We start from the raw sequence: 26066 nt of genomic DNA, 5'->3' as shown, positions 1-26066 counted from the left end.
ATCAGTATATACTCAGTACTATTATACAGAGCAGTGTGACCATTATCAGTATATACTCAGTACTATTATACAGAGCAGCGTGACCATTATCAGTATATACTCAGTACTATTATACACAGCAGTGTGATCATTATCAGTATATACTCAGTACTATTATACACAGCAGTGTGACCATTATCAGTATATACTCAGTACTATTATACACAGCAGTGTGACCATTATCAGTATATACTCAGTACTATTATACAGTCCAGCGTGATCATTATCAGTATATACTCAGTACTATTATACAGTGCAGCGTGACCATTATCAGTGCATACAGTAAGCGGATAAGGCAGTACATACTCAGTGTCACTGTACGATGCAGCGCCTGTCCTCCAATGGTCTCACGGCAAATGAGCAGTTGATGTGAGGTCGCTGTATTCCAAGAGGATTTCATATCATCGCACAGGAACCCTCCCCTCCCCCCCTCCCCAATATATACCTGCTACATGGTGATCTGTATCAGTGAGGCCCCCCTAACAGTTCATGTTTTCCAGATTTCCTGGGTTTCCTAGCTGGTGCACGGGCACCTTTGGTACTGGCTGGCACATCTGGAAAGATCCACACAGGTAAGGGTACACGGTTAGGGGGACTGAGGAGGCCGTGTGTGGCCCACACTGGCGATACATACGCCCCACCCGCAGCACAGGGCAGAACCGCGTCGGCCATGCTGGAGGTGGCAGTTGGCAGTTGGGGCCTGGCTGTAGCTGTGGGTGGGGGAGGCAGGGACGGGTTATAGAGGATTACTATCATGTATATATACCAATACAGACTAGATACACATAGGCGGACATTAGTAGATGTGATGTCATTGCTCCGATGGAGGAGAGGTCTCAAGCGTTAGAGAAGTTGCCCAAATCAGCCGCTGACTGTAAGTTTAAACACTACGGGGGGGATTTATCAAAGCTTGGAGATAAACTACCAACCAATCAGCTCCTGTCATTTTTCAAACCTGGTCTGTCACATGATAGGTGTGACTTCCGTGGGCCACATACAGCGCTACCCATTCTGTCGCCCGTTAGATATTTTGATCGTGGGAGCGGCAAAACACTTGTCACCATCGATTGCACCATCGAAACCCTACGGCCGGTGCAGTTTCTCCATGCCAGAATGGCCTCCTATGATAACACACCCATAATACGGAGCTTCTCCGCACGTCCCCGCAATACTCCGATATCTACTGCTTTCTGTCCGCCGGCCCTCCCAGCATGCATTGCAGCCGGGTAAATAACCACGCCTAGCCTTCCTCCGTTGTCTGAACATCAGTTTATTCTCATAGTCGATGCAGGGTGCCCGGCCCAGCCGGTGCCCTCTCCCTGCCCTCCGCTGCCCTCTCTATCAAGCCCAGCGCCTCCCACAAGCACTCCTTCTGGAATCTCAGTAGAGGCATCTGCGCCACCAGATCCCTGGTCCTGGTCACTCTCTCCGGGACGCTGGCGCAGCGCCGCAGCTGGTTCAGGCCGTCCTCGCAGGCCTGCGCGTCTTCCTCTTTCATCTCAGCGTCCGAGGACTTACAGCGTCTGTACCGGTGCTCAATGTCGTCCTCCGTGTCGTAACAGGACAGGATGTACAGTTGGTCTCGCGTGGGGCAGATGCCCCGGGCACAGACGGGAACCTGGCAGCGGGCACACAAGTCAACACATGTATCACTGTATATCAGCAATAATAATAATAGTATTAGATGCCCATACTCTGTAATCGCTTACTAACATGCAGCGCTGTACCATCCATTACGCAACCTAGGCCCCTGGTCTAGGGCCCAGTGGGAACTGAGGGGCCCTGGATTATATTAAACAAGTTGAAATGAGCAAGTGTTCTCACATCAGAGCTGCTATATAAGCATTGATAAATTGCCCCTACAGACTCACTGGGGCTGACCCGCTGACACAGGAACCAATCAGACACTTGCATTCATTCTATGACGTGCACTAGAAAGTTATCAGCTCTTTCCTGATTGGCTGCTCTCTGGTTCAGTGCACATTTTCCACCTATCTGTAACATTAGTGAATGATCGGTCTCCCAATGCTGCTACGGCTCTATGGGCAGAGAGGGTTGGCTGGGGTCTCCTCACCTTCATAAGCAGCTTGACGAACGATGGGCTCCCTTTGGGCCATCCAGGAAGGCGTCCACCTGCTCCGCATCCACAGCCGTATATTTCCTTGATAAAGTCCTCACGGGACACGAGAACTAACGTATGGTTCAGGCCACAAAATATATCGACCGGGTTGTTTAAGTAATGGACCTATGGAGGGAAGAGAGAGCACTATGAAGGGGAGAGGACTTCACACGTCTTGTCTACACGTCATAATAACATTATTGGACAACCTTAGTTGAGGCCACCTGGACAATGTCAGGCATGATAAATGAGAAGCGACGTCCGTCATCATCTTCGTTCCTCCGTCCTTCATCCCTTCCCTCATCTGAAGCCGTTCCCCCAATGAGACAATCCCAACCACTTGTAAATCAAGAATTCAGTCTCTGGAGTGGCCAATATTAGGAAGGAAATGAGGGTGGACATCCTCACGGAGAAGGTTCTGTCAATATGACGTATCTCCGGAAGACACTCACCAAGTGCCAGCACTATGGGACATGGCTGTGGTATGGACAACCTGACTTGTAATAATATGACTATAGTTTGGTGGTGTTACAGGTCTCCACAGTCAGAGGAGACACAGAAGTATTTCCGGTGTATTCACAGACTAGGCGTAGGGGTAGCAGCGGAGGACCACCAATGACTTGGCATTACCTGACTGGGTTCTGCTCTATCGATCTTGTCCCAGGTGCCCAGTTGCCCGAAGCGGTTGTTTCCTTGCATGAATATTCTCCCAAACTCATCCACCAATGCCAGGTGGCTGTACCCGAGCGAGCACTGCACCACCTGGAAGACAAACATGGTTCATTGATTAGTGAAGACCTAATATAGTGCCACGCCTCTATGGGGTAACGTGTAGACATGCGGAGGAAGCAGAAAGCGGTGGTAAATTGCCAGATCATTCAGGATCCCTCTTTGCATTCCGGATCTGAAGGTGGAGCTGCTCTAGTACCCACAGCCAAGTGGATGGGGAAGAGCGGACATCGGGTCTTCAGGATGGGTCACTACTAATGTGACAGACATGGAAACTACTGTTTAATGGACCCATTGACGTTGGTGAACAGGCCCCTGGGGCTCTTAGTGTTGGGGTCCTACATTGCAAGGGCTCATCTTCTCGCACTGGGGCATCAAGCTTACACCTACCACCATCATTTGCAGCTTCATTTGTAGCAGGGGAAAAAAGCCCAAATAGGTCTGATTCAACTGCAACAATATAAACTCAGTGGAGGAATTAACCTCGCTAACAGAGTATTAGAGTTCCGGCCTCCTCATTAGAGTCAGCAGCCAGGTCTATTTAAGGGCATCTATGGTTCGTTTTGGCCAGTAGAGCCTGATATTCCCTAAGGCCGGGTACACGCTTGAATGGCGGACAATCAGCACGATGGTCGGGGACCAAGCAACAATGGTCGTACGTACTGTGTAATTCAATGAACGATGGAACGAGATCTCGTTCCGTCCATCATTCAACTGCACCACATCATACATACAGTAACTTCTGATTGGCCGCGCAGCAGGGCCAACCAGAAGTTTTCGTATATGACCCACCGAAGAGCGCAAGACCCGACATAAATTCCTGTCTGTCTTTGGGTAACAATGGGCCTAATTCAGACCTGATCGCAGCAGCAAATTTGTTAGTAGTTGGGCAAAACCATGTGCACTGCAGGTGGGGCAGATGTAACATGTGCAGAGAGAGTTATATTTGGGTGGGGTGTGTTGAAACTGAAATCTAAATTGCAGTGTAAAAATAAAGCAGCCAGTATTTACCCTGCACAGAAACAAAATAACCCACCCAAATCTAACTCTCTCTGCACATGTTACATCTGCCCCACCTGCAGTGCACATGGTTTTGCCCAACTGCTAACAAATTTGCTGCTGCGATCAACTCTGAATTACCTCCCCTGTCATCCCTGGGACAATCGTAGTCTCTTTCCCCCAGCGAGGGTCCCACATGTCTCACACACGGCCTTATACTAATGCTAGCTTGGACATGTCGGTACATTCTGCAACATAAACTACAAAATCTACCTATTATCCAAGTCTACACAACCCGGAATACTAAGGGTAACTTCAAAACCAGCATGATGTCGGCAAAGATGCAGAACCACCTTTAGGAGCATATTTATCAGTATTATTTTTAGTAACAGTTGTTTTCACGCCCGTCTCACATTATTTTAGTATCACACGAATGTACTAATGGCCATTTGGAGGAGAATTCGCACAATTCTCCACGTAGCCCTTAATATTGCATTCTTTTAGTAAGCAGATCTCAATGTGATCTGCTCAAATTTACTAAAATAAAATAGTAAAAAAATATCAGAGGGAGCCCTGTGATAATAACGCCATCTAAAGATGGTGTTATTACCACAGGGCTCCCTCTGATATTTGTTTACAATTTTATTTAGGCTTCCCTCCACTTCTGTTACCCCTGCTCTGCTCGGCACCTGTGACCAGCCTTGTGTGTCTAAATAGACCACAGGCTGACAATAAAAAGTGAAAAAAGAAAATAATACAATAAAACGTCCCTGCAGGCACTGCAGCCAGGGTCCGGCACCCGGCTCCTCCACTATGTGACCCCGGCCAGCTGTGCATGTGAGCCGAGATGCTGTGAAACTCCCGGGCCACCGCCATCTCAGTTTACAGCACCAATCAGATGACTGGGGTCACAGAGCAGGAGCTCAGCGGACCGGATCACCGAGGAGCTTACCAGATCACCTGAGGTAAGTGTTAGCTTAGCAGGTGAGTGGATGCAATGCAAGGGGTGTATGAGCATCTATGTTTTGAATGCAGGGTAGATACTCCCTTCTGCTGCATGCAGCAAACACTGGGCAGCTCTGATTTTGCACAGGACATCAGAACGAAGCTAAGACACGTCCCTTCCCCAATGCTAAATCCCTCTGCACATGTTACATCCAAACGGTAAGCCCACACCTGGACATGTACAGTGCCGGGACCACTGCCCACTCTATGCCTAGTACTACTGCTCCAGTCCCTGTCGGCAATGCTGGTGTTATTGTAGAATCAGCGCTTTCTGCCTCCTCCTCGCGTTTATACTCCTCATATACAGGAAAACTGAGAACGTGCAGGTAAGTTGTTATGCGCTACCTTGCTTGGAAGTGGTATCGTCAGCGGCATCTGCTGGTCCCGGACGTCGAAGCCCTGAAGAGTCCCAAATAAATCTCTGTAGACAGCGGGGGAGTACACCTCAAGATATACAGCGCCGAGATCTGGGGACAGAGCAACAGGGACACGTGAACCAATCTTCCTCATCACCCTGGGGTGTGACAGGCCCGGGACTCCTGTCTGTCCGTGTCCCTAGGGATCACTTACCCTCCTGGGCGATACTCAGTAATACGTGCCCAGGGCGTTAATAGTTACATTACCCTATCAGCGGGCCAGTCTCTAGCAGCAGTAAGTCATATACAGTATATACCTGAGACTAGGCTCCTTCCTTCTGTCTGTGTCACCCTGCAGGGGGAGGGGCGGGCTCATAGCTCCCTTCTGTCTGTGTCACTGTGTCACCCTGCAGGGGGAGGGGCGGGCTCATAGCTCCCTTCTGTCTGTGTCACCCTGCAGGGGGAGGGGCAGGCTCATAGCACCCTTCTGTCTGTGTCACCCTGTAGGGGGAGGGGCAGGCTCATAGCTCCCTTCTGTCTGTGTCACCCTGTAGGGGGAGGGGCAGGCTCATAGCTCCCTCCTGTCTGTGTCACCCTGCAGGGGGAGGGGCAGGCTCATAGCTCCCTTCTGTCTGTGTCACCCTGTAGTGGGAGGGGCAGGCTCATAGCTCCCTTCTGTCTGTGTCACCCTGTAAGGGGAGGGGCAGGCTCATAGCTCCCTCCTGTCTGTGTCACTGTGTCACCCTGCAGGGGGAGGGGCAGGCTCATAGCTCCCTTCTGTCTGTGTCACTGTGTCACCCTGTAGGGGGAGGGGCAGGCTCATAGCTCCCTTCTGTCTGTGTCACCCTGTAGGGAGAGGGGCAGGCTCATAGCTCCCTTCTGTCTGTGTCACCCTGTAGGGGGAGGGGCAGGCTCATATCTCCCTCCTGTCTGTGTCACCCTGCAGGGGCAGGCTCATAGCTCCCTTCTGTCTGTGTCACCCTGTAGGGGGAGGGGCAGGCTCATAGCTCCCTTCTGTCTGTGTCACCCTGTAAGGGGAGGGGCAGGCTCATAGCTCCCTCCTGTCTGTGTCACCCTGTGGTGGGAGGGGCAGGCTCTTCCATTATTTTACCTCATACAGTACTTATCTAGGAGACGCCCGGACAGGAGACGCTGCTTGGCACTTCAGGAGGCAAGGTCAGGTCGTCACGTCATTAGGCCCACCCCCAAAATGATTGCAAATTATGCAAATTTGCGCCTTCTAGCCCGCCCCCTCCATTCGATGCCGGGATTCCCCTACTAATCTCCTTATCCTGTCTGCGTCACTAGAAAGTGGGCGGGATGCGGGAGACGGGGCCACTCTTTCGTGGGTGCGGGGGGCTGCCCGTCACATCATGAGTCTCCCGCAGGAGAGCCGGTAGGTATGACTTACCTGTGATGTAGATGACGCTGCTCTGATTACTGCACATCTGTGCCACGGTGACATCTGACAGACTCCAGGACACTCTGCGGATGGACAACTGGATGGTGTAAGATCTCGGCAGGTCCAGCTGCGTCTCATTTATCTCCAGGCTGTAAACCTTTCCATCTCCTAGAGAGAAACCAATGATCAGTGTCTCACCTCTCTGCGTGCTGGGGCCGAGGTCATGTCCCCTATCTATTATTCCAGCTCCTTGCTATGGCGGGCAGTATACAATGGGGTAACGGGCGCTACACAACGGTTCTCCGCCTGCTGCCAAATCTCCAGCAACCTTGACTGTGAGACCAACGACCTTCCCACCATCCGCAATCTCACTCTGATGGACGCTATGTATGGGGTTTCCCTATCAGCAGCCAATCCGTGGTCTCTACCCACTCTCACCGACGCCACTCGCCCATCAGACCCTCATGGACTCTGAGAGTGCACTGCATTCTGCAGCCACAAACCTTTGCAGTCTTACTATTACTATATATACCCCTGAGGAAATCTGTTGTACACAGACGAAACCCGTTGGGCGGACATGATTTGTGGCCCACGGAATCCCAAGGGGGCAGCACACATCCCTGGATCAACAGAACCCAGCCGGTATTGCTGGACAGGGCCACCGTGCAGCCAAGAGGCCCATACTTTTCTCTGGGAACACATTAGTAAACATACTGGCCTCCATGCAGAGTTAAATGCAAGCTCCTTTGCGGAGTTCAGCTTTGCATTTTCCCCAGAACCAAGCGAACGCTGCTACAGGTGACGCAGAACCGCAGGCATTTCAATTGCACCCTCTGATAGGTGGAACTAGGAGTAACATTGCGTTCTCCTGTCGACTAAATTCAATGAGGGTGTGTCGTGGAGCTGACAGGGGCAAGCTGACCACACAACGAAGCACCCGACGGAGCAATTGTCGCGGACTTGCGCCCAACTCTCATCCACATTGATAGAAATGCATTTATATTACACACAAACCCCCCTCCCCCTTCCCCCCAAACAAGTCCACCGGTGGGACCAGCCACAACATCTAGCACCTGAAAGTAGCAGCAGCAGTCTGTCCGTCTCCGGTCCAAGTAGAGCGAGCTGTTGGAGCCTCATGGTCGGATGGAAGGTCATCCTGAAGACTCTCTGTCCCGTGTTCTGTCTGTAGACCTCCACGCAGTCACACTCTCCGGAGCCTTGCGCAGTGCCCGGCAGCCTCTCCAGCTCTTGCGATACAAGCACGTAGATATACTTGCGGTAAACGACGTCATTCCTCGGGTCACTGGAGAACTGCAGGATATTATTACTATCCTTTATTTATATGGCGCCACAAGGGTTCCGCAGCGCCCAATTACAGAGTACATAAATAATCAAACAGGAAAACAGCAACTTACAGTTGATGACAGTATAGGACAAGTACAGGGTAAATACACATAGTTACATCAGCAGATGACACTGGAATAAGTATCAGGTGGCAGAAGACTGCGGCATTTGGTCCAGTTGAAGATTATTAAAGTAAGACAAATGATAAGCACATGAGGGAAGAGGGCCCTGCTCGTGAGAGCTTACAATCTAAAGGGGAGGGGTAGACAGACAGGGGTGACACAGATGGGGTACATAGAGAGCGTGGTACAGAGGGTTAGGATGAGATTTGGCTGGGTTTGGTAAAGAAGTGGGTCTTGAGAGCCCGTTTGTAGTTCTGTAGAGAGGTGGAGAGTCTGAGGGGGAGAGGTAAGGAATTCCAGAGAATTGGAGCAGCACGTGAGAAAATAAGATTTTACTTACCGATAAATCTATTTTTCGTAGTCCGTAGTGGATGCTGGGGACTCCGTCAGGACCATGGGGATTAGCGGCTCCGCAGGAGACAGGGCACAAAAATAAAGCTTTAGGATCAGGTGGTGTGCACTGGCTCCTCCCCCTATGACCCTCCTCCAAGCCTCAGTTAGGATACTGTGCCCGGACGAGCGTACACAATAAGGAAGGATTTTGAATCCCGGGTAAGACTCATACCAGCCACACCCTTCACACTGTACAACTTGTGATCTGAACCCAGTTAACAGTATGACAAACGTAGGAGCCTCTGAACAGACGGCTCACAACAATAACAACCCGATTTTTTTGTAACAATAACTATGTACAAGTATTGCAGACAATCCGCACTTGGGATGGGCGCCCAGCATCCACTACGGACTACGAGAAATAGATTTATCGGTAAGTAAAATCTTATTTTCTCTGACGTCCTAGTGGATGCTGGGGACTCCGTCAGGACCATGGGGATTATACCAAAGCTCCCAAACGGGCGGGAGAGTGCGGATGACTCTGCAGCACCGAATGAGAGAACTCCAGGTCCTCTTTAGCCAGGGTATCAAATTTGTAGAATTTTACAAACGTGTTCTCCCCCGACCACTTAGCTGCTCGGCAGAGTTGTAATGCCGAGACCCCTCGGGCAGCCGCCCAGGATGAGCCCACCTTCCTTGTGGAATGGGCCTTGACAGATTTTTGGCTGTGGCAGGCCTGCCACAGAATGTGCAAGCTGAATTGTACTACAAATCCAACGAGCAATCGTCTGCTTAGAAGCAGGAGCACCCAGCTTGTTGGGTGCATACAGTATAAACAGCGAGTCAGATTTTCTGACTCCAGCCGTCCTTGAAATATATATTTTCAATGCCCTGACAACGTCCAGCAACTTGGAATCCTCCAAATCGCTAGTAGCCGCAGGCACCACAATAGGCTGGTTCAGGTGAAACGCTGACACCACCTTAGGCAGAAAATGAGGACGCGTCCGCAGTTCTGCCCTGTCCGAATGGAAAATCAGATATGGGCTTTTATACGATAAAGCCGCCAATTCTGACACTCTCCTGGCTGAAGCCAGGGCCAGTAGCATGGTTACTTTCCATGTAAGATATTTCAAATCCACCGATTTGAGTGGCTCAAACCAATGGGATTTGAGAAAATCCAAAACTACATTAAGGTCCCACGGAGCCACTGGGGGCACAACCGGGGGCTGTATATGTAGTACTCCTTTTACAAAAGTCTGGACTTCAGGAACTGAAGCCAATTCTTTCTGGAAGAAAATCGACAGGGCCGAAATTTGAACCTTAATGGACCCCAACTTGAGGCCCATAGACAATCCTGTTTGCAGGAAATGTAGGCATCGACCCAATTGAAATTCCTCCGTGGGGCCTTCCTGGCCTCGCACCACGCAACATATTTTCTCCAAATGCGGTGATAATGTTGTGCAGTCACCTCCTTCCTGGCTTTTACCAGTGTAGGAATGACCTCTTCCGGAATGCCCTTTTCCCTTAGAATTCGGCGTTCAACCGCCATGCCGTCAAACGCAGCCGCGGTAAGTCTTGGAATAGACACGGTCCCTGCTGAAGCAGGTCCCGTCTTAGAGGTAGAGGCCACGGATCTTCCCTGAGCATCTCCTGAAGTTCCGGGTACCAAGTTCTTCTTGGCCAATCCGGAGCCACGAGTATCGTTCTTACTCCCCTTTGCCGTATAATTCTCAGTACTTTTGGTATGAGAGGCAGAGGAGGAAACACATACACTGACTGGAACACCCACGGTGTTACCAGAGCGTCCACAGCTATTGCCTGAGGGTCTCTTGACCTGGCGCAATACCTGTCCAGTTTTTTGTTGAGGCGAGACGCCATCATGTCCACCTTTGGTTTTTCCCAACGGTTCACAATCATGTGGAAGACTTCTGGATGAAGTCCCCACTCTCCCGGGTGTAGATCGTGTCTTCTGTTTACGTGGGCGACTGCCGTGATGTTGTCCGACTGGATCAACACCGGCTGACCCTGAAGCAGGGGTTTTGCCAGGCTTAGAGCATTGTAAATCGCTCTTAGCTCCAGTATATTTATGTGAAGAGACATCTCCAGGCTTGACCATACTCCCTGGAAGTTTCTTCCCTGTGTGACCGCTCCCCAGCCTCTCAGACTGGCATCCGTGGTCACCAGGACCCAGTCCTGTATGCCGAATCTGCGGCCCTCTAACAGATGAGCACTCTGCAACCACCACAGAAGAGACACCCTTGTCCGTGGCGATAAGGTTATCCGCTGATGCATCTGCAGATGCGATCCGGACCATTTGTCCAGCAGATCCCACTGAAAAGTTCGTGCGTGGAATCTGCCGAATGGAATCGCTTCGTAAGAAGCCACCATCTTTCCCAGGACTCTTGTGCATTGATGCACAGACACTTTCCCTGGTTTTAGGAGGTTCCTGACAAGTTCGGATAACTCCCTGGCTTTCTCCTCCGGAAGAAACACCTTTTTCTGAACCGTGTCCAGAATCATTCCCAGGAACAGCAGACGTGTCGTCGGGGTCAATTGAGATTTTGGAAAATTCAGAATCCACCCGTGCTGTTGGAGCACTACTTGAGTTAGTGCTACTACGTCCCCCAGCTGTTCCCTGGACCTTGCCCTTATCAGGAGATCGTCCAAGTAAGGGATAATTAATACGCCTTTTCTTCGCAGAAGAAACATCATTTCGGCCATTACCTTGGTAAAGACCCGAGGTGCCGTGGACAATCCAAACGGCAGCGTCTGAAACTGATAATGACAGTTTTGCACCACGAACCTGAGGTACCCTTGATGTGAAGGGCAAATTGGGACATGCAGGTAAGCATCCTTGATGTCCAGGGACACCATAAAGTCCCCTTCTTCCAGATTCGCTATCACTGCTCTGAGTGACTCCATCTTGAACTTGAATTTTTGTATGTACAGGTTCAAAGATTTCAGATTTAGAATAGGTCTTACCGAGCCGTCCGGCTTCGGTACCACAAATAGTGTGGAATAATACCCCTTTCCCTGTTGTAGGAGGGGTACCTTGACTATCACCTGCTGAGAATACAGCTTGTGAATGGCTTCCAATACCGTCGCCCTGTCTGAGGGAGACGTTGGCAGAGCAGACTTTAGGAACCGGCGAGGGGGAGACTTCTCGAATTCCAACCTGTAACCCTGAGATATTATCTGCAGGATCCAGGGGTCCACCTGTGAGTGAGCCCACTGTGCGCTGAAATTCTTGAGTCGACCCCCCACCGCCCCTGAGTCCGCTTGTAAAGCCCCAACGTCATGCTGAGGGCTTTGCAGAAGCCGGGGAGGGCTTCTGCTCCTGGGAGGGAGCTGCTTGGTGCACTCTCTTACCCTTTCCTTTGCCTCGGGGCAAATATGACTGTCCTTTCGCCCGCTTGTTCCTATAGGAACGAAAGGACTGCGGCTGAAAAGACGGTGTCTTTTTCTGTTGGGAGTGGACCTGAGGTAAAAAGGTGGATTTCCCGGCTGTTGCCGTGGCCACCAAATCCGATAGACCGACCCCAAATAATTCCTCCCCCTTATACGGCAATACTTCCATATGCCGTTTGGAATCCGCATCACCTGACCATTGTCGCGTCCATAAACTTCTTCTGGCAGATATGGACATCGCACTTACTCTCGATGCCAGAGTGCAAATATCCCTCTGAGCATCTCGCATATAAAGAAAAGCATCCTTTAATTGCTCTAAAGTCAATAAAATACTGTCCCTATCTAGGGTATCAATATTTTCAGTCAGGGAATCCGACCAAACCACCCCAGCACTGCACATCCATGCAGAGGCGATGGCTGGTCGCAGTATAACACCAGTATGAGTGTATATACTTTTCAGGGTAGTTTCCAGCCTCCTATCCGCTGGATCCTTGAGGGCGGCCGTTTCAGGAGACGGTAACGCCACTTGTTTTGATAATGGTGTGAGCGCCTTATCCACCCTAGGGGGTGTTTCCCAGCGCGCCCTAACCTCTGGCGGGAAAGGATATAATGCCAATAACTTCTTTGAAATTAGCAGTTTTCTATCGGGGTTAACCCACGCTTCATCACACACTTCATTCAATTCGTCTGATTCAGGAAAAACTACAGGTAGTTTTTTCAGACCCCACATAATACCCCTTTTTGTGGTACATGCAGTATCAGAGATATGCAAAGCCTCCTTCATTGCCGTGATCATATAACGTGTGGCCCTACTGGAAAATACGTTTGTTTCTTCACCGTCGACACTAGATTCGGTGTCCGTGTCTGGGTCTGTGTCGACCGACTGAGGTAAAGGGCGTTTTACAGCCCCTGACGGTGTCTGAGACGCCTGTACAGGTACTAACTGGTTTGCCGGCCGTCTCATGTCGTCAACTGATTTTTGTAATGTGCTGACATTATCACGTAATTCCATAAACAAAGCCATCCATTCCGGTGTCGACTCCCTAGGGGGTGACATCACCATTACCGGCAATTGCTCCGCCTCCACACCAACATCGTCCTCATACATGTCGACACACACGTACCGACACACAGCAGACACACAGGGAATGCTCTTATCGAAGACAGGACCCCACTAGCCCTTTGGGGAGACAGAGGGAGAGTTTGCCAGCACACACCCAAGCGCTATAAATATATAGGAACAACCCTATAGAAGTGTTGTCTCCCTTATAGCAGCTTAATATATATCAAAAAATGCCAAAAAAGTGCCCCCCCCCTCTCTGTTTTACCCTGTTTCTGTAGTGCAGTGCAGGGGAGAGTCCTGGGAGCCTTCCTCGCAGCGGAGCTGAGCAGGAAAATGGCGCTGTGTGCTGAGGAGATAGGCCCCGCCCCCTATTTCGGCGGGCTCTTCTCCGGAGTTTGTGAGACCTGGCAGGGGTTAAATACATCCATATAGCCCCAGGGGCTATATGTGATGTATTTTTTAGCCAGAACAAGGTATTCTCATTGCTGCCCAGGGCGCCCCCTGCAGCGCCCTGCACCCTCCGTGACCGCTGGTGTGAAGTGTGTGACAACAATGGCGCACAGCTGCAGTGCTGTGCGCTACCTCATGAAGACTGAAAAGTCTTCTGCCGCCGGTTTCTGGACCTCTTCGCTTTTCGGCATCTGTAAGGGGGTCGGCGGCGCGGCTCCGGGACCGGACTCCATGGCTGGGCCTGTGTTCGATCCCTCTGGAGCTAATGGTGTCCAGTAGCCTAAGAAGCCAATCCATCCTGCACGCAGGTGAGTTCACTTCTTCTCCCCTAAGTCCCTCGTTGCAGTGAGCCTGTTGCCAGCAGGACTCACTGTAAAATAAAAAACCTAAAAACTTTTTCTAAGCAGCTCTTTAGGAGAGCCACCTAGATTGCACCCTGCTCGGACGGGCACAAAAACCTAACTGAGGCTTGGAGGAGGGTCATAGGGGGAGGAGCCAGTGCACACCACCTGATCCTAAAGCTTTATTTTTGTGCCCTGTCTCCTGCGGAGCCGCTAATCCCCATGGTCCTGACGGAGTCCCCAGCATCCACTAGGACGTCAGAGAAATCTTGGCGGTAGGAGTGGGAGGAGGTAATCAGTAGACAGGAGAGTCGTCCGTGCATTAGCAGAGTGAAGAGGACGGGTGGGAGTGTAAAGGGAGATAAGGTCAGAGATGTAGATGGGAGAGGAGTGGGTGAGGGCTTTGTAGGTGAGTGTGAGAAGTTTGAATTGGATTCTGAAAGGGAAGGGAAGCCAGTGAAGGGTCTTGTAGGAGAGAAGAGGTGGATGTAGTGCGTTTGGTGAGGAAGATGACCCGGACAGCAGCATTGAGGATAGATTAGAGTAGAGAGAAGTGTCAGGAATGCCAGTCAGGAGGAGATTACAGTAGTCCAGTCTGGAGATGACCAGTGAGTGGATAAGGGTCTTAGTACCATCCTGGGTGAGAAAGGGGCTGATCCTGGAAATATTTGTGAGATGGAAGCGGCAGGACTGTGATAGGTGCTGAATGTGTGGTATGAAGAAGAGGGAGGAGTCAAGGATTACTTCAAGACAGCGCACTTGGGGGGGGGGAAGGGGCTAGAGGAGCTAGTCGTCCCAGCAATAGATAATGAGATTGTAGTAGGTGAGGTTATGCGGGAGGGAGAGAAGATGATCAGCTCGGTCTTAGACATGTTAAGTTTAAGAAAGCGCTGGGACATCCAGGTAGAGACAGCAGAGCGTCAGTTGGAGATACGAGTGAGGAGAGCAGGAGAGAGATCAGGGGAGGAAAGGTAGATCTGAGTGTCATTTGCATAGAGGTGATATGGGAGAAGAATGTGAGGAGGAGAAAGTGCACTGAGTCAGTGAGTGGACACTGGAGAGGACAGTGGGTAATGGGTGGGAGGTAAGATGGGGGGGTAGGGGGGGGGGACTCGTGGCTTCAGAAGGGCATTATGGGTTTCCTACCAGATAACCTGGAGATGAAGTATGATATTATCAGCAGCAGGAGGCCCAGATCAGAGCAGAGAATGGAATGGGATAAATGTCATTTTCTTTTCCCACCCAACTGTTCACAAAGTGCGGAATCTTTTCTTCCAATATAACAATCGCCCTAACCTGAATGTAATGCTATGGCCACTTCCCACGGCTTCACCTCTGCACACAGACATTCCACCCCAGGGTCTCAGCATGGACTACTGAGATGGAAGGGAGGACTGAAGAGTGGAAAGTGCTGGAGTGATGCCTGGCAAGGGTGCAATATCTCCAAGATAGCTACCCAAATATGAAACTGCCCCAGGAGAGGTCTGGACTGCAGCTCCAATGGATGACAGGGAGGGGTGTTTGGAGCCAGTGGTCCAGATGTTAACCCACTGTGCCGCTAGCATTTGGTGTTGACCAAGTTTGTGAGGTCTAATAGGAACGCCTCAAGAGAGTGATGGACATTACATTGTTGGAGGTGCAACAGACTAGCAGAGGCAGGAGAGGCTCAGCACAGCTCACCGAAGACCTTCTGATATGTTGAATTAAATGCGGCAAAGGAGTGAGGCCCAAGTTAGAGTCACTTTAGAGCACTCCAGTGTAAATTTACAATGCGGCAGCATGGATTGAACCATATATCGATGCAGGTGACCCCTGAGGATGCCACGGCCACAAGGTGGCAAGGGAGAATACAGGACAGGGGCAGGAAAAGATGCAAGAACAGAATCAGCACCAGACCCAAGATGCAGCAAGACGGGGCCCCAGGTGCGCAGGCAGGCAAGGTGCAGCAAGACGGGCTCCAGGTGCGCAGGCAGGCAAGGTGCAGTAAGACGGGCTCCAGGTGCGCAGGCAGGCAAGGTGCAGCAAGATGGGGCTCCAGGTGCGCAGGCAGGCAAGGTGCAGCAAGACGGGGCCCCAGGTGCGCAGGCAGGCAAGGTGCAGCAAGACGGGGCCCCAGGTGCGCAGGCAGGCAAGGTGCAGCAAGACGGGCTCCAGGTGCGCAGGCAGGCAAGGTGCAGCAAGACGGGGCCCCAGGTGCGCAGGCAGGCAAGGTGCAGCAAGACGGGGCCCCAGGTGCGCAGGCAGGCAAAGTGCAGCAAGACGGGCTCCAGGTGCGCAGGCAGGCAAGGTGCAGCAAGACGGGCTCCAGGTGCGCAGACAGGCAAGATGCAGCAAGACGTGCTCCAGGTGCGCAGGCACGCAAGATGCAGCAAGACGGGGCCCCAGGTGCGCAGGCAGGCAAGGTGCAGCAAGACGTGCTCCAGGTGCGCAGGCAGGCAAGGTGCAGCAAGACGTGCTCCAGGTGCGCAGGCAGGCAAGGTGCAGCAAGACGGGGCTCCAGGTGCGCAGGCAGGCAAGGTGCAGCAAGACGGGCTCCAGGTGCGCAGGCAGGCAAGATGCAGCAAGACGGGGCCCCAGGTGCGCAGGCAGGCAAGGTGCAGCAAGACGGGGCCCCAGGTGCGCAGGCAGGCAAGGTGCAGCAAGACGGGCTCCAGGTGCGCAGGCAGGCAAGGTGCAGCAAGATGGGGCCCCAGGTGCGCAGGCAGGCAAGGTGCAGCAAGACGGGCTCCAGGTGCGCAGACAGGCAAGGTGCAGCAAGACGTGCTCCAGGTATGCAGGCAGGCAAGGTGCAGCAAGACGGGCTCCAGGTGCGCAGGAAGGCAAGATGCAGCAAGACGGGCTCCGGGTGCGCAGGCAGGCAAGATGCAGCAAGACGGGCTCCAGGTGCGCAGGAAGGCAAGATGCAGCAAGACGGGCTCCAGGTGCGCAGGCAGGCAAGATGCAGCAAGACGGGGCCCCAGGTGCGTAGGCAGGCAAGGTGCAGCAAGACGGGGCCCCAGGTGCGCAGGAAGGCAAGATGCAGCAAGACGGGCTCCAGGTGCGCAGGCAGGCAAGATGCAGCAAGACGGGCTCCAGGTGCGCAGGAAGGCAAGGTGCAGCAAGACGGGCTCCAAGTGCGCAGGCAGGCAAGGTGCAGCAAGACGGGGCCCCAGGTGCGCAGGCAGGCAAGGTGCAGCAAGACGTGCTCCAGGTGCGCAGGCAGGCAAGGTGCAGCAAGACGGGGCCCCAGGTGCGCAGGCAGGCAAGGTGCAGCAAGACGGGGCCCCAGGTGCGCAGGCAGGCAAGGTGCAGCAAGACGTGCTCCAGGTGCGTAGGCAGGCAAGGTGCAGCAAGACGGGTTCCAGGTACGTAGGCAGGCAAGATGCAGCAAGACGGGCTCCAGGTGCGCAGGCAGGCAAGGTGCAGCAAGACGGGCTCCAGGTGCGCAGACAGGCAAGATGCAGCAAGTCGGGCTCCAGGTATGCAGGCAGGCAAGATGCAGCAAGACGGGGCTCCAGGTGCGCAGGCAGGCAAGGTGCAGCAAGATGGGGCCCCAGGTGCGCAGGCAGGCAAGGTGCAGCAAGACGGGCTCCAGGTGCGCAGGCAGGCAAGATGCAGCAAGACGGGGCTCCAGGTGCGCAGGCAGGCAAGGTGCAGCAAGACGGGCTCCAGGTGCGCAGGCAGGCAAGGTGCAGCAAGACGGGCTCCAGGTGCGCAGGCAGACAAGGTGCAGCAAGACGGGGCTCCAGGTATGCAGGCAGGCAAGGTGCAGCAAGACAGGGCCCTAGGTGCGCAGGCAGGCAAGGTGCAGCAAGACGGGCTCCAGGTATGCAGACAGGCAAGATGCAGCAAGACGGGGCTCCAGGTGCGCAGGCAGGCAAGGTGCAGCAAGACGGGGCCCCAGGTGCGCAGGCAGGCAAGGTGCAGCAAGACGGGCTCCAGGTATGCAGGAAGGCAAGATGCAGCAAGACGGGGCTCCAGGTGCGCAGGCAGGCAAGATGCAGCAAGACGGGGCCCCAGGTGTGCAGGCAGGCAAGGTGCAGCAAGACGGGCTCCAGCTACGCAGGCAGGCAAGGTGCAGTAAGATGGGGCTCCAGGTGCGCAGACAGGCAAGGTGCAGCAAGACGGGGCCCCAGGTGTGCAGGCAGGCAAGGTGCAGCAAGACGGGCTCCAGCTACGCAGGCAGGCAAGGTGCAGCAAGACGGGGCCCCAGGTGCGCAGGCAGGCAAGGTGCAGCAAGACGGGCTCCAGGTATGCAGGCAGGCAAGGTGCAGCAAGACGGGCTCCAGGTATGCAGGCAGGCAAGATGCAGCAAGACGGGGCCCCAGGTGCGCAGGCAGGCAAGGTGCAGCAAGACGGGGCCCCAGGTGCGCAGGCAGGCAAGATGCAGCAAGACGGGCTCCAGGTGCGTAGGCAGGCAAGATGCAGCAAGACGGGCTCCAGGTGCGCAGGCAGGCAAGGTGCAGCAAGACGGGCTCCAGGTGCGCAGGCAGGCAAGATGCAGCAAGACGGGCTCCAGGTGCGCAGGCAGGCAAGGTGCAGTAAGACGGGCTCCAGGTACGCAGGCAGGCAAGGTGCAGCAAGACGTGGCCCCAGGTGCGCAGGCAGGCAAGGTGCAGCAAGACGTGGCCCCAGGTGCGCAGGCAGGCAAGGTGCAGCAAGACGGGTTCCAGGTACGTAGGCAGGCAAGATGCAGCAAGACGGGCTCCAGGTACGTAGGCAGGCAAGGTGCAGCAAGACGGGCTCCAGGTGCGTAGGCAGGCAAGATGCAGCAAGACGGGCTCCAGGTGCGCAGGCAGGCAAGGTGCAGCAAGACGGGCTCCAGGTACGCAGGCAGGCAAGATGCAGCAAGACGGGCTCCAGGTGCGCAGGCAGGCAAGGTGCAGCAAGACGGGCTCCAGGTACGCAGGCAGGCAAGGTGCAGCAAGACGTGGCCCCAGGTGCGCAGGCAGGCAAGGTGCAGCAAGACGTGGCCCCAGGTGCGCAGGCAGGCAAGGTGCAGCAAGACGGGTTCCAGGTACGTAGGCAGGCAAGATGCAGCAAGACGGGCTCCAGGTGCGCAGGCAGGCAAGGTGCAGCAAGACGGGCTCCAGGTGCGCAGGCAGGCAAGGTGCAGCAAGACGGGTTCCAGGTACGTAGGCAGGCAAGATGCAGCAAGACGGGCTCCAGGTGCGCAGGCAGGCAAGGTGCAGCAAGACGGGCTCCAGGTGCGCAGACAGGCAAGATGCAGCAAGACGGGGCTCCAGGTGCGCAGGCAGGCAAGATGCAGCAAGACGGGCTCCAGGTGTGTAGGCAGGCAAGGTGCAGCAAGACGGGGCTCCAGGTATGCAGGCAGGCAAGGTGCAGCAAGACGGGGCCCCAGGTGCGCAGGCAGGCAAGGTGCAGCAAGACGGGCTCCAGGTGCGCAGGCAGGCAAGATGCAGCAAGACGGGGCTCCAGGTGCGCAGGCAGGCAAGGTGCAGCAAGACGGACTCCAGGTATGCAGACAGGCAAGATGCAGCAAGACGGGGCTCCAGGTGCGCAGGCAGGCAAGGTGCAGCAAGACGGGCTCCAGGTATGCAGGCAGGCAAGGTGCAGCAAGACGGGGCCCCAGGTGCGCAGGCAGGCAAGGTGCAGCAAGACGGGCTCCAGGTATGCAGACAGGCAAGATGCAGCAAGACGGGGCTCCAGGTGCGCAGGCAGGCAAGGTGCAGCAAGACGGGGCCCCAGGTGCGCAGGCAGGCAAGGTGCAGCAAGACGGGCTCCAGGTATGCAGGAAGGCAAGATGCAGCAAGACGGGGCTCCAGGTGCGCAGGCAGGCAAGATGCAGCAAGACGGGGCCCCAGGTGTGCAGGCAGGCAAGGTGCAGCAAGACGGGCTCCAGCTACGCAGGCAGGCAAGGTGCAGTAAGATGGGGCTCCAGGTGCGCAGACAGGCAAGGTGCAGCAAGACGGGGTCCCAGGTGTGCAGGCAGGCAAGGTGCAGCAAGACGGGCTCCAGCTACGCAGGCAGGCAAGGTGCAGCAAGACGGGGCCCCAGGTGCGCAGGCAGGCAAGGTGCAGCAAGACGGGCTCCAGGTATGCAGGCAGGCAAGGTGCAGCAAGACGGGCTCCAGGTATGCAGGCAGGCAAGATGCAGCAAGACGGGGCCCCAGGTGTGCAGGCAGGCAAGGTGCAGCAAGACGGGGCCCCAGGTACGCAGGCAGGCAAGGTGCAGCAAGACGGGCTCCAGGTATGCAGGCAGGCAAGGTGCAGCAAGACGGGGCCCCAGGTACGCAGGCAGGCAAGATGCAGCAAGAAGGGCTCCAGGTGCGCAGGCAGGCAAGGTGCAGCAAGACGGGGCCCCAGGTACGCAGGCAGGCAAGGTGCAGCAAGACGGGCTCCAGGTATGCAGGCAGGCAAGGTGCAGCAAGAAGGGCTCCAGGTGCGCAGGCAGGCAAGGTGCAGCAAGATGGGCTCCAGGTGCGCAGGCAGGCAAGATGCAGCAAGACGGGCTCCAGGTGCGTAGGCAGGCAAGGTGCAGCAAGACGGGCTCCAGGTACGTAGGCAGGCAAGATGCAGCAAGACGGGCCCCAGGTGCGCAGGCAGGCAAGGTGCAGCAAGACGGGCTCCAGGTACGCAGGCAGGCAAGGTGCAGCAAGACGGGCTCCAGGTACGCAGGCAGGCAAGGTGCAGCAAGACGGGGCCCCAGGTGCGCAGGCAGGCAAGATGCAGCAAGACGGGCTCCAGGTGCGCAGGCAGGCAAGATGCAGCAAGACGGGCTCCAGGTATGCAGGCAGGCAAGATGCAGCAAGACGGGCTCCAGGTATGCAGGCAGGCAAGATGCAGCAAGACGGGCTCCAGGTATGCAGGCAGGCAAGATGCAGCAAGACGGGCTCCAGGTATGCAGGCAGGCAAGGTGCAGCAAGACGGGCTCCAGGTATGCAGACAGGCAAGATGCAGCAAGATGGGCTCCAGGTGCGCAGGCAGGCAAGATGTATAGCCGCACGGAGAACACGCGGCCTGAGCAGGAGGGAGGAGTGACCGGAGCCAGCTGAGGACAGCGGTATGGGATGATGTAAATTGCCAGGATTAAGTCTCGCAATACTGTTTCCAGTGACTGCACCAGGAGACCGCGTATTGGTGGGCGGTGTATATGCGGGAGTCAGTGACAGGGGTAAGAGTTGCAGGAATACAGAGTCGCATTGTCACAGATGAAACATAAGTTAGCAGCACAGTTGGTGTAGTGGTTAGCACTGCTGCCTAACAGCACTAAGGTTTTCGGGTTTGATTCCTACCATGTCCCTAACTGTGTGGCGTTTGCTGGCGTGGGTTTCCTCTGGGTTCTCCGATTTCCCCCCACAACCCAAATATGTACTTGGTTGTGTGTGTGTGTGTGTGTGTGTGTGTGTGTGTGTGTGTGTGTGTGTGTGTGTGTGTGTGTGTGACATACAACAGGAGTAATAACATCTCCCAGGCTTCGGTCTTACATCTTTGACGCGCTCGCAGAGCCTGATGTAGGACGATTTACACTGCGCACTGGCATGGCTGCGGTTACAGGCTGGCGAGGGCCTGCAGATGAAGAAGAGCGTCCCCGCGTAGTCCAGGACGAACACACTGTCCTTGGTGATTAAGAAGCGGCGGAAGCCATGGGAGTTGGCAGGGGCCACCGCGTTGGAGGACTGGAGGCGCTGCCGCCTTAGGAATGGGTGGAAGTACACGCCCTTCGTGTCTGGAGAAGACAAAACGGGAAGGCGGTCAGGTAATGCAGACAAATCCGGAGCCAGTATTAAACGTTTCATAATATCCTACCGGTACATTTATCCTTGCAGTCCAGCTACGGGCCTACACCCTTTACTGCCTGGCAATAAGCCCCGTCCGCCTCCCACGCGTCAAACGTTTCCCCTACTCACAATTAAGGATGGTTGATTTCCGCCAGTTGGTGTCCTCTGTCACGCAAGGGAAGGTCTTCTCACACAGGGCCCTCCAGATCCTTGTGCCATTACACATCTGATGTAGGTAGCGGCACGTCTCTCCAAGCCGCACAACGTCCCTGACCGAGAGGTGGGAGATGATTTTCTCTATCTGAGGAGTGGGACAAAAGTTAGGAAACAGCTCTGAGAGAAGGGGAGTGCGCGGCGTGGGGTGACATGAGGGGAGGTCTTAGTAGAAGTATGAAGATCAGTCACACAAAGGAAGAATGGAGAAAAGAGGATTTTAATTACCTATCAGTAATTCCTTTTCTTGTAGTCCATAAGGGATACTGGGAACACTGAATTACTATGGGGTATAGATAGGGTCCAAAGGAGCCGATGCACTCTAAATTTCTTCCACAGGGTGTGCTGGCTCCTCCCCTCTATGCCCCCTCCCACAGTCCAGTCTAGGAAAGCTGTGCCTGAAGGAGATACATACTGTACTTGAGAGGAGGAAACGTGACAAGACACGAGTGGTGAGAGTAACGAACCAGCACACCGCAACAGCAAAACTAGCAACCGCTAGTGAATCCAGAAACAGCAACAGCTGTAAATTAACAAATTCACACCAGAACAAATAACTTGCAGGAAGGTGAAGCACTGGGCGGGCGCCCAGTATCCCTTATGGACTATGAGAAAAGGATTTACCGGTAGGTATTAAAATCCTCTTTTCTCTATCATCCATAAGGGATACTGGGGACACTGAATTATGATCGGGACGTCCCAAAGCTCCCAGAATGGGTGGGAACGTGCTGAGACGCCTGCAACACTGTATGTCCAAACTGGACATCCTCCGTGTCCAGGGTATCAAACCTGTAGAACTTAACATGTTTGTCCCCGACCAGGTAGCGGCCCGGCATAGTTGCAAGGCCGAGATACCACGGGCAGCCGCCTAGGAGAACCCACAGACCTGGTAGAGTGGGTCTTGACAGACCTAGGAACAGGCAAGGCCACCGAAGCATAGGCCTGTTGAACAGTAAACCTAATCCAACGGGAGATGGATTGTTTGGAAGCAGGAAGACCTTTCTTGCAAGCATCATAGGAGGACATGCAAGGAATCCGATTTTCGGACAGTTGCAGTCCTCTTGACGTAAATCTTGAGGGTTCGCACCACATCCAAGGACTCAGGAAAAGAGGCAGTGGCCGAAGCCGCCGGAACCACAATAGGCTGATTCAGGTGGAACGCAGAGACCACCTTCGGCAGAAACTGTTGACGAGTCCTGAGCTTTGCCCTGTCCGCATGAAAGACCAGGTAGGGACTCCTACAGGACAAAGCCCCAGTTCTGAAACCCACCAAGGCTAAGAGCATCACCGTCTTCCACTGACATCACTTAGGATGATTCAGTTAGGTCTGGACAGCTTTGTCTGCAGATGGATCTTTGATTTTTTAACCAATAGACCTCAGGCAGGTAGGAACAACAACAAAATTACAAATGAAGTAATGATTAGTACAGGCGTTCCACAGGGTTGTGTGTTGAGTCCGTTACTTTATTCCCTGTTCACTTATGACTGTGTCTCGAAATGAGATTTGTGCATATAATTAAATTTGCAGATGACATTTCCATCGTAGGTCTTATCTGTGGAGTCAAGAAAATCACCTGATCCTTAATGTTAAAAAGACTAAGGAGATCATTATAGATTTTAGGACAACAAATAGGTATATTTATAGTCCCCTAGTCTTGGATAAACAAGAAGTGGAGATCGTAACATCTTTGAGATTTTTGGGCATGACTATATCCAATGATTTGTCATGGAATTCTCACACGGACACTGGGGGTCATTCCGACTTGATCGCCCGCTAGCTATTTTTTGCAGCGCTGCGATCAGGTCGAAACTCGCCAAAACTGCGCAGGCGCGTCGTACGGGTACAAAGCAGATTGTTGCTGGTCGATGGGTTTAACGAAGAATCCATTCGCACAGTCGATCGCAAGGAGATTGACAGGAAGAGGGCGTTTGTGGGTGGCAACTGACCGTTTTCTGGGAGTGGTTGGAAAAACGCAGGCGTGTCCAAGCGTTTGCAGGGCGGGTGTCTGACGTCAATTCCGGGACTGGACAGGCTGACGTGATCGCAGCGGCTGAGAAAGTCCAGAGCTACCTGTCCACGTGTTTATTTGTGTTCTTATGGCTCTTTCCATGGCATTGTTCTTTTATGGTATTTATATTTTTGTGGCATTTGTGCTTGCTTACATTGAATTTCATTGATTGTTCATATATTGAATATTTAATGACAATAAACTCAACTCAACTCAGAGGCTCAAACCAAGAGGACTGTAGGAATGTCAGAACCACGTTGAGATCCCAAGAAGCCGTGGGCGGCACAAAGGGAGGTTGAATATGCAGGATACCCTGCAGGGACATCTGTACATCAGGCAGAGCAGCCAATTTCTTCTGGAAGAAGATGGACAAGGCCAAGATCTGAACCTTGATGGAGCCCAACCGTAGGCCCATATCCACGCCAGCCTGTAAGAAGCGCAAAAAGCGCCCAAGATTGAATTCCGCAGCTGGACATCCTCGGCCCTCACACCAGGAGACGGATCGTTTCCAGATATGGTGGTAATGCTTCGACGTGACAGGCTTCCTGGCCTGAACCATAGTGGTAATGACCTTATCCGGAATACCCTTCATAGCTAGAATGTTCCGTTCAACCGCCATGCCGTTAAACAAAGTCGCCATAAGTCCGGGTAAACAAACGGCCCTTGCTGAAGAAGATCCTCCTGTAGTGGGAGGGCCCAGGGTTCTTCTACTGCTATGGCCAGAAGATCCGCGTGCCAGACCCTTCGAGGCCAATCTGGGTCAATGAGAATTGCCCGTACCACCTCTCTTAGGATTCTTTTTAGCATCTGAGGAAGTAAGGGAATCGGAGGAAACAGGTACACTAGCTGGTAATCCCACAGTGCCATCAGCGCATCCACCTCCGCTGCTAGAGGGTCCCTCGTCCTGGAACAATAGCATGGAAGCTTGGACGTCCCCACAGATTTGTTATCATCTGGACACCTGTGGATGCAGGCCCCACTCTCCTGGGAGCAGGCCGTGGCGGTTTAGGAAGTCTGCCTCCCAGTTGTCCACTCCTGGAATGAAAATGGCTGACACCGCCCTTGCATTCCTTTCGAGTCAAAGGAGAATCCTGGATACTTCCCTCATGCAGGCCCTGCTCTTTGTTCCTCCTTGACGATTGACGTATGCCACCGTCGTGGCATCGTCTGACTGAACTTGAATGGCTTGACCTCGGAGCAGATGAGCTCCGTTTAGCAGAGCATTGTATATCGCTCTTAGTTCCAGTATGTTTATCGGAAGGCAGGTCTTGAGTTCCAACCACCTGCCCTGGAACTGTGCCCCTTGGGTAACAGCGCCCCAGCCCCGAAAGCTGGCATCCGTGGTCACGAGAATCCAATCCTGGATCCTGAAGCTTCTCCCCGCCAAGAGGTTGGCGGGCTGTTACCACCACAGAAGAGAGATCCTGGCCTGTGGGGACAGACAAATTACTTGGTGCATCTGCAGATGCGAAACTGACCACTTCTTCAGGAGGTACAGTTGGAAGGTTTTTGCATGAAACCTGCCAAAGGTAATGACCTCGAAGGAGGCCACCATCTTGCCCAGCAGATGGGTGCAAAGATGTACCGAGACCTTGCGTGGCAGTAGAACCGCTCGATCCAACTCCTGAAGAGCCTTGTCTGCAGAGAGGAAAACTTTTTTGGCCACCGTGTCCAGGATCATTCCAAGGAACTGGAGGCATTGGGTTGGCTCTAGGTGGGATTTCTGAAAGTTCAGAATCCAACCGTGGCGTGACAACAGGGATGTTGTGCGGCAGATGCTGTCCAACAGGATTTCCTTGGATCTTGCTTTTATAAGCAGATCATCCAGGTAGGGGACAATGTTCACCCCCTGAATCCCGAGTTGTAACATCATCTCCGCCATTACCTTGATGAAAACCTTTTGGGCTGTGGATAAGCCGAAGGGTAGCGCCTGGAACTGGTAGTGGTCCTCCATCAGAGCAAAACTGAGGTACATCTGATGAGACGGACATATTAGGACATGGAGGTAGGCATCCTTTATGTCCATAGTGACCAAGAACTCCCCTTCTTCCAGGCCTGAGATCACCACTCTCAGAGACTCTATTTTGAACCGGAAAACCCTCAGACATGGGTTAAACGATTTGAGGTTCAAAATGGATCTCACTGAACCATCTGGTTTTGGTACCACAAAAAGGCTGGCATAGTATCCTTCACCCCATTGTTGAAGTGGTACAGGGACAATGACCTAGGTCTGGACTAACTTTTGAATGGCCTCCCGTAGGGTGAGGCACATGGTTTCTGAAGCCGGTAAACCAGATTTAAAAAACCTTTGTGGTGGAGGACTGTCGAACTTCAGTTTGTAGCCCTGGGAGAACAGGTTTTTTACCCAGGCATCCTGGCAGGAGCTGGTCCAAATGGGGCTGAAGAATCTCAGA

The 26066-nt window shown here is 53.6% G+C and overlaps 2 protein-coding genes across 11 annotated transcripts in view; both read right to left on the bottom strand.

Moving 5' to 3' along the window:
• The window catches only part of ZMYND15 (zinc finger MYND-type containing 15), a 113030-nt gene extending 111400 nt beyond the window's left edge, over positions 1-1630 (bottom strand). For 4 of the 6 annotated variants that reach the window (XM_063930711.1, XM_063930710.1, XM_063930715.1 and 1 more), the window contains exon 1: positions 346-454. The gene's annotated coding sequence lies outside the window, so the exon portion shown is untranslated. Of the gene's footprint in view, positions 1-345; positions 455-484; positions 831-1557 lie in introns of those variants that run through there. The other 2 variants (XM_063930713.1, XM_063930712.1) reach the window with 2 other exon arrangements.
• The window catches only part of FBXO24 (F-box protein 24), a 46418-nt gene continuing 21643 nt past the window's right edge, over positions 1292-26066 (bottom strand). For all 5 annotated transcript variants that reach the window (XM_063930718.1, XM_063930717.1, XM_063930716.1 and 2 more), the window contains 8 exons: positions 21560-21731; positions 21137-21378; positions 7723-7960; positions 6659-6817; positions 5237-5358; positions 2789-2920; positions 2114-2284; positions 1292-1657 (listed from right to left, as the gene is read on the bottom strand). In XM_063930718.1, the coding sequence (XP_063786788.1) occupies positions 1316-1657; positions 2114-2284; positions 2789-2920; positions 5237-5358; positions 6659-6817; positions 7723-7960; positions 21137-21378; positions 21560-21731 (1578 nt within the window). In that variant the 3' untranslated portion in view covers positions 1292-1315. The remainder of the gene's footprint in view (positions 1658-2113; positions 2285-2788; positions 2921-5236; positions 5359-6658; positions 6818-7722; positions 7961-21136; positions 21379-21559; positions 21732-26066) is intronic.

Source organism: Pseudophryne corroboree, chromosome 6 (genome assembly GCF_028390025.1).
Source record: "Pseudophryne corroboree isolate aPseCor3 chromosome 6, aPseCor3.hap2, whole genome shotgun sequence".
Lineage (NCBI taxonomy): Eukaryota > Metazoa > Chordata > Amphibia > Anura > Myobatrachidae > Pseudophryne > Pseudophryne corroboree.
Note: the sequence above shows the minus strand (reverse complement) of the source record. Positions and strands in the feature narration are given on the sequence as shown.